We start from the raw sequence: 7927 nt of genomic DNA on the forward strand, positions 1-7927 counted from the left end.
GGCCTCATCAGGATCAGTTTAAAAGTTTGTCCTTAAACGTGATGATCTTGTTGGCGTCGTTCGACTCCAGATCCACATCCTCCAGGATCTCCTCCCTTCCCATGGTGTTGCTCTCCGTCTCTCCCCCAGGATGGTGGGGGCTGAGTGGGCTAGCGGGGTCCTGAGACTCACTGGTATGGATCTCATGGAGCTCTCACCTGGGTCCAGCAGCACTTCTAGAGGAGGGGTCAGATATTTGGCACACATGTGTGAATGAGAGTGAGAAGGCCAAGGCTGAGGGTAGGGGACTATAGAGTGGACCTATGGAATGTAGGGGCTAACGTATACGTGTGTGTGTGTGTGTGTGTGTGTGTGTGTGTGTGTGTGTGTGTGTGTGTGTGTGTGTGTGTGTGTGTGTGTGTGTGTGTGTGTGTGTGTGTGTGTGTGTGTGTGTGTGTGTGTGTGTGTGTGTGTGTGTGTGTGTGTGTGTGTGTGTGTGTGTTGGTGTGTGTTTTTTGGTATTGTGGAGTAATCTCAGTCAGAACGTACAGCACCTTCACACCCCTTGACTTTTTCCACATTTTGTTGTGTTACAGCCTGAATTTAAAAATGATTAAATTTAGATTATTTTTGTTGCGTTCCTACACACAATACCCCATCATGTCAACGTGGAATTATGTTTTTAGAAGTGTTTATGAATGAATAAAAAACAAAAAGCTGAAAGGTCTTGAGTCAATAGGTATTCAACCCCTTTGTTATGGTAAGCCTGAATAAGTTCAGAAGTACAAATGTGCTTTAACGAGTCACATACTAAGTTGCACGGACTCACACTATGTTCAATAATAGTGTTTAACATGATTTTAGAATAACTACCTCATCTCTGTAACCCCAAACATACAATTATCTGTAAGGTCCCTCAGTCGAGCAGTTCATTTCAAACACAGATTCTAACACAAAGACCAGGAAGGTTTTCCAGTGCCTCACAAGGAAGGGCACCCATTGGTAGATTGATAAAAAGCATTGAACATCCCTTTGAGCATGGTGAAGTTATTAATTACACTTTGAATGGTGTATCAATACACCCAGTCACTACAAAGATACAGGCGTCCTTCCTCACTCTGTTGCCGGAGAGGAAGGAAACTGCTCAGGGATTTCACCATGAGGCCAATGGTGACTTTAAAACAGTTACATAGTTTAATGACTGTGTTTGGAGAATACTGAGGTTGGATCAACAACATTGCAGTTACTCCACAATGCTAACCTAAATGACAGAGTGAAAAGAAGGAAGCCTGTACAGATTACAAATAATTGCAACAACTAAAGTAAAACTGCAAAGAATGTGGCAAAGCAATTCACTTTAACCTAAATACAAAGTGTTATGTTTGGGTCAAATCCAATACAACACATTACTAAGTACCACTCTCCATATTTTCAAGAATAGTATTGGCTGCATCATGTTATGGGTATGCTTGTAATCGTTAAGTACTGCAGAGTTTTTCAGGATAAAAAATTATTGGAATTGAGCTAAGCACAGGCAAAATCCTAGATGAAAACCTGGTTCAGTCTGCTTTTCACCAGACACTGGGAAATGAATTCACCTTTCAGTAGGACAATAACCTACAACACAAGGCCAAATCTACACTGGAGTCGCTTACGAAGAAGACTGTGAATGTTCGTGAGTGGCCGAGTTACAGTTTTGACTGAAATCTACTTGAAAATCTATGGCAAGACCTGAAAATGTTTGTCTAACAATGACCAACAACCAATTTGACAGAACTTGAAGAATTTAGGAAAGAATAATGGGCCAAATCCAGGTGTGTAAATCTCTTAGAGACTTATCCAGAGACTACCAGCTGTAATGGCTCTTAGAGACTTATCCAGAGACTACCAGCTGTAATGACTCTTAGAGACTTATCCAGAGACTACAGCTTGTAATGACTCTAGAGACTTATCCAGAGACTACCAGCTGGTAATGACTCTTAGAGACTTATCCAGAGACTACCAGCTGTAATGACTCTTAGAGACTTATCCAGAAGACTAACCAGCTGTAATGACTCTTAGAGACTTATCCAGAGACTACCAGCTGTAAATGACTCTTAGAGACCTTATCCAGAGACTACCAGCTGTAATGACTCTTAAGAGACTTATCCAGAGACTACCAGCTGTAATGACTCTTAGAGACTTATCCAGAGACTACAGCGTATGGCTCTGAACTTAACAGAGCTACGCTTAATGACTCTAGAAGACTTATCCAGAGACTACCCAGCTGTAATGACTCTTAGAGACTTATCCAGAGACTACCAGCTGTAATGCTCTTAGAGACTTATCCAGAGACTACCAGCTGTAAGGCTCTTAGAGACTTATCCAGAGTACCAGCTGTAATGGCTCTTAGAGACTTATCCAGAGACAACCAGCTGTAATGACTCTTAGAGATATCCAGAGACTACCACTGTAAGCTTAGAGACTTATCAGAGACTACCAGCTGTAATGACTCTTAGAGACTTATCCAGAGACTACCAGCTGTAATGGCTCTTAGAGACTTATCCAGAGACTACCAGCTGTAATGCTCTTAGAGACTTATCCAGAGATACCAGCTGTAATGGCTCTTAGAGACTTATCCAGAGACACTATCCAGAGACTTATCCAGAGACTACCAGCTGTAATGCTCTTAGAGACTTATCCAGAGACCACCAGCTGTAATGCTCTTAGAGACTATTCCAGAGACTACCAGCTGTAATGACTCTTAGTAGCTTATCCAGAGACTACCAGCTGTAATGACTCTTAGAGACTTATCCAGAGACTAACCAGCTGTAATGCTCTTGAACTTATCCAGAGACTACCAGCTTAATGACTTAGAGACTTATCCAGAGACTACAGCTGTAATGACTCTTAGAGACTTATCCAGAGACTACCAGCTGTAATGACTCTTAGAGACTTATCCAGAGACTACCAGCTGTAATGACTCTTAGAGACTTATCCAGAGACTACCAGCTGTAATGACTCTTAGAGACTTATCCAGAGACTACCAGCTGTAATGACTCTTAGAGACTTATCCAGAGACTACCAGCTGTAATGACTCTTAGAGACTTATCCAGAGCACCAGCTGTAATGGCTCTTAGAGACTACCAGAGATACCAGTTTAATGACCTTAGAGATTATCCAGAGACTTCCAGTGTAATGGCTCTTAGAGACTTATCAGAGACTACAGCTGAATGGCTGCCAAAGGGGATTCTAACATGTTATTGACTCAGGGGTTTGACACTAATCATAGATAATTTTAGTGTTTTATTTTTCATGTAGAATGTCCAATCCGATCATATTAGTTTAGTCGTTGTTACTGTTGACTGTCTGGTGTCTACCCTCGATCGGCCTAGAATGCTCTCCTCTCATCCTCCATACGCCCTCCTCCTGCTTCACCTCCCAGCTGGTCTGCAGCTTATAGTAAGGCGCACAGTTGCCGCTTACATGTCTATCAGTCTCTACTCTCGCTCACTCACGCCTGCCATCACCTACTGTAGTCAGCTCCTACACACCGGAGCGGTATCACTGCCAGGTTCATCCTAGGTCGCCACCGAATATCACTCTTCTTCTGTCTCTCTCTTCTCTCTCCTGCCTCTCGTCAAGTCTCTGTCTTCTGCACCTCCTGCCTCCTGCATCTCATCCTACCCAGCTGATGTTTCGTGGCTCTCCATCTGCTCCTAGAACTATCGTCCCTCCATCTCCCTCTCTCGCCGTCTCTCCTCACTACTCAGCCTCCGTCTATAGGGTGAGACATTATATTCTATTTCCTTTATTCAGCCCTAAAGTAGACCCACCATTTCATCTCTCTTCTTCACCACAACATCCTTTTTTATGGCCCTAGACTTGATTATCTAGTCTAACTATAATACCTCCCTTAGCTCCACCTCCACCTCCCCCTCTCGCTCCTTCCTCCTCTCCAGCCTCCTCAGTCACAGTCTCCTCTCTGTCTGCACTCTCCTCTCTCCGCATTTTGGCTGCTCCTCTCTCCTCTATCGCCTCCTCCTCTCCCGCCGCCTCCTCCTCTCCCTCCGTCTCCTCTACGTCTACCTCTCCTCCTCCCTCCTCCTCCTCCTTTCTGGGAGGTAGTTTCCCTCCTCCTCCTCTTCTGGGAGGGTAGTTTCCTCCTCTCTGGGAGGGTAGTTTCCTCCTCCTCCTCTTCTGGGAGGGTAGTTTCCTCCTCTTCTGGAGGATAGTTTCCTCCACAACCTCTTCCTCATGAGGGGAAAAACAGGGGCCTCCACTAGTTGATCTTCCACCTCCTCTGCTATACTCTCCTCCTCAGACTCAGCTGCTGTCTCTCCAGCACCTCCTCTCCCCCGCCTCCTCCTCTACAGAACACAGCTTCAGTGGCCTCCCCTTCTCCTCCAACCTCCACCTCCTCTTCCACCACTTCAGTCACAGCATCCTCCTGTTCTCCTTGCTCCTCCACCTCTCCTTCCTCCTCTACCTCCACCACCTCCTGCTCTCCTCCTCCTCTCCTCCTAACTCCTCCTCCAATCCATCTCTCACTTCAACCAGGTCCCCCTTCACCTCCCTTGTGCCTCCTTCAGCACCTCCCCATGACGGCCTCCACCACCCTCTCTAACAGCTCATTCAGCACCTCCTCGACCCCCGGCTCCGAGGCCAGCTCCGAGGCCTCTCTGCACGGCGTCCTCTGCCTCCTTCAGGCTGGGCGTAGCTACCTCCGGGAGCACCTCCTCCTGCTCTGGTTCCTGAGGAATCTCTGGTGCCTCTTGGAGGGTTACTTCCATAGAGGGCAAGGTGGACGTTGACAGGTCTGCATAGGGGAAATACACATATATTTTACATGTATAAATGTATTTTATAATATACTGTACCAGTCAAAAGTTTGGACACACCTACTCAATAATAGTTTAAGACATCAGAACTATGAAATAACCATATGGAATCATGTAGTAACCAAAAAAGTGTTAAACAAATCAAAATATATTTTATATTCTTCAAAGTAGCACCCTTTGCCTTGATGACAGCTTTGCACACTCTTTTTATATTTCAAAAGATTGATACTTACATATATTTTACATGTATACACATATTTAATAAATATATATTTCAGGAGATTGATGCTGAGAAGTCCGTGTGGGAGTGGACAGGTCCGCATGGAGAATTAAAGCTCTATAGTATATTTGGAGGATATAGAGGATACTGATACACACTAGTGGTTGGGCTGGGATGGACGCTGGCTCTTTGTTGGCTTGGGAGAGACATGCCAACAGTTAAAATATAAATAGTAGTAGTTTCTAGTTTGACTAGCTAGTATGAAGTATTGCGTTGCCTGACTCTCGCCATTCTCTCTGCTGGAAAAGGCTGGGTTGGTATAAATCAACTGTTGTCTTTCAAAGAAGTAAGGAAATGTGTAAATGTTATATTGTTTAGATAAATCACATTGTGTTTATGATGGGGTGTTGGTTTGGAGAGGACTAAAAGCAAACAAAAATAGGGTTAATATCACCACATCACTGTCCTGGACGCACACATTGATATCACACATCACTGTCCATGGACCACACAATGATATCACCACATCACTGTCCATGGACCACAACAATGATATCACCACAGATCACTGTCCGTGGACCACACATTGATATCACCACATCACTGTCCATGACCACACAATGATATCACCACATCACTGTCCATGGACCACACAATGATATCACCACAGTTCAACTTCCACTGGACCAATCATTGATTATCTTACGCTGTATCATTTCACTTGCCATTGTTGGTTTTTTGTCGTTGAGCGCTTTATCTACTATAGGAGTTGTGATATCACTCTACTAACAGTGTATGACTGTTCCATACGGACCTACTGTAAATTAATACATTCACATTGATATACAAGTAAAACACAACTGAGAGTAACCAATGACGGAGGTCCGCGTACTTAGATTGCAATTGGTCTGACTATCAACTCCAATGTGTGGTCCAATGGACAGTGGATGTGGTGATACACCAACTATCGTCCAATTTGTGTGCGGAGCCGAACACATTACGCATAATCATCCGACGAATCACAGTGATCGTGTGATTATCGGATCTCGTGTATCTGGTCCAAACAAGTGAACAGTCAATCGCGACAATCTGGTGTGTCCATGGACAGTGATAGTGGTGACATATCATTGTGCTGGTCCAATGGACAGTGAATGTGTGATTCATTGTGTGGTCCATGGCAGGTGATGTGGTGGATTACCATCAAACCGTAGCATGCAGTCCTATGATGCGGACGCCAGAACATGAAGCTATGGTGCCATGAGTTTATCTTATTACTAGAGATAGTGAATTAACCTATGACAGTAAACGAAAGTAGGACATAGCGATGTGATGAAAGACTATCAGCACAGAATACAAGAGTACAGGAGAGTAAGTATAAGGCACCGAGAGCACAGCAGGAATGAGACAAGAGACAGTAGATAAATACAGAGAAGATCAGGCAGAAAAAACAATAGAGACAGTTAACAGAGACCAGTGAGAATAGAGCATCACGAAGACAGGGTAAGACCAAACAAGAGATCTATGTAGGAAAGACGAGAGAGACATGGAAAAAAACAATGAGCAGACATTGTGTGGTTACCAAACATATGAAGCGAAGCTAGAAAGACTAGGAGAGATCAGTGTACAACCATATGAGAGACGAGAATCAGAGAATCAGAGAGACAGTCACATATATACGTAGAGGAGGACTACGTCACCAGAGAGACAAGCAAGAGAACGAGGTGAGTAACACAGAGAGTAAGACAGTCTACAAAGACAAAAGAGAGACATAGAGAGAGAAGAGAGTACCAGTTGAGAACAAGATCGAAATGGAGTAGAACAGTAAAAAACAAGTTAGAGACAGTCACGAAAACAATTAGAACATGTTAATGAAGCGCAAGCTGTATGTGACTTAGTAGTAAAAACACGAAGAGAGATCACGCTTATCCAAACACTAAAGAAGAGACAGATACACCACAAGCAGCAAGAGACACACATACAAAGAATCAAGTAGTAGACAGTTACAAAACTAAAGACGAAGACATGTAGAAAACACTAAGAGTACGAACAGTGAAACGTATGAGATCATGTCACGAAACACACAGGACTGAGTCTTAGCAGTAGAAAGAAGACACAGACAGGACAGTTAGAAACTACAAGAGTAGTATGTACAGTAGAAACACATTTGACGAAGACACAGTCAGCAAGACACACACAAGAGAGACATGTAGAATCCACACAGAGCAGAAGAGGACACAAGTATGATAACGACGAAGGAAGATGACAGTTCAGGAAAAGCAAGAAGAGCAAAATACCAGTAGAAACACAATAGCACTAAAGGACTAAGGTAGTACAAACACACAAGAGGAAACGTAAACATGATTCTTAATAATTACTAATTCATAGCTAGAGTAGCAGCATGATAACTCCATCCCACAGAGAGACCGAACAGTACGAAAGACAGCGTACACACGAGACATGTAGAAACCACAAAGGAGAGACAATGTCAGAAAACAGAGACCGACAGTAGACATAGCTACAAGGATCTGAGACACATGCTAGTAGAAAACCCATCATATATCCACCCAAGAGATATACAGCTATAAGGAAACCTACAAGATGTAGCACGACCAGTGACAGAGGAACTCTAGCAACGAGGCACACAGCCACGACGGACTTACTATCACATAGAAAAGTCATCGAAACTAGAAAGATAGATAATAATATAAGAAGATATGAGTAGTACTACAGTAGTAGTATACAACATAAATAAATGCTAGACAGTATGCAAAACATCCTTTGAAAGAGTATGTATAGTATGAAAAAGAGACTGTTGCACAAGACAGTGACATGAGAAACAGGACGATAAGGGGAGTGGAGCTCTCACATATGGAAAGATAATAAAAGGATCACTAATTGTGAATATTGA

The 7927-nt window shown here is 43.4% G+C and overlaps 1 protein-coding gene across 1 annotated transcript in view; it reads right to left on the reverse strand.

Annotated features, from left to right (window-relative positions):
- LOC112077507 (actin remodeling regulator NHS) overlaps window positions 1–4777 on the reverse strand; it is a gene marked incomplete at its 5' end in the record, with an annotated part of 20153 nt that extends 15376 nt beyond the window's left edge. The window contains 3 exons of the mRNA XM_024144001.2: window positions 198–215; window positions 3870–4208; window positions 4601–4777. Coding sequence (XP_023999769.2) covers window positions 198–215; window positions 3870–4208; window positions 4601–4777 — 534 coding nt within the window. The remainder of the gene's footprint in view (window positions 1–197; window positions 216–3869; window positions 4209–4600) is intronic.
- Between the last annotated feature and the right edge of the window lie 3150 nt (window positions 4778–7927).

Source organism: Salvelinus sp. IW2-2015, unplaced genomic scaffold, assembly GCF_002910315.2.
Source record: "Salvelinus sp. IW2-2015 unplaced genomic scaffold, ASM291031v2 Un_scaffold4634, whole genome shotgun sequence".
Classification (NCBI taxonomy): Eukaryota; Metazoa; Chordata; class Actinopteri; order Salmoniformes; family Salmonidae; genus Salvelinus; species Salvelinus sp. IW2-2015.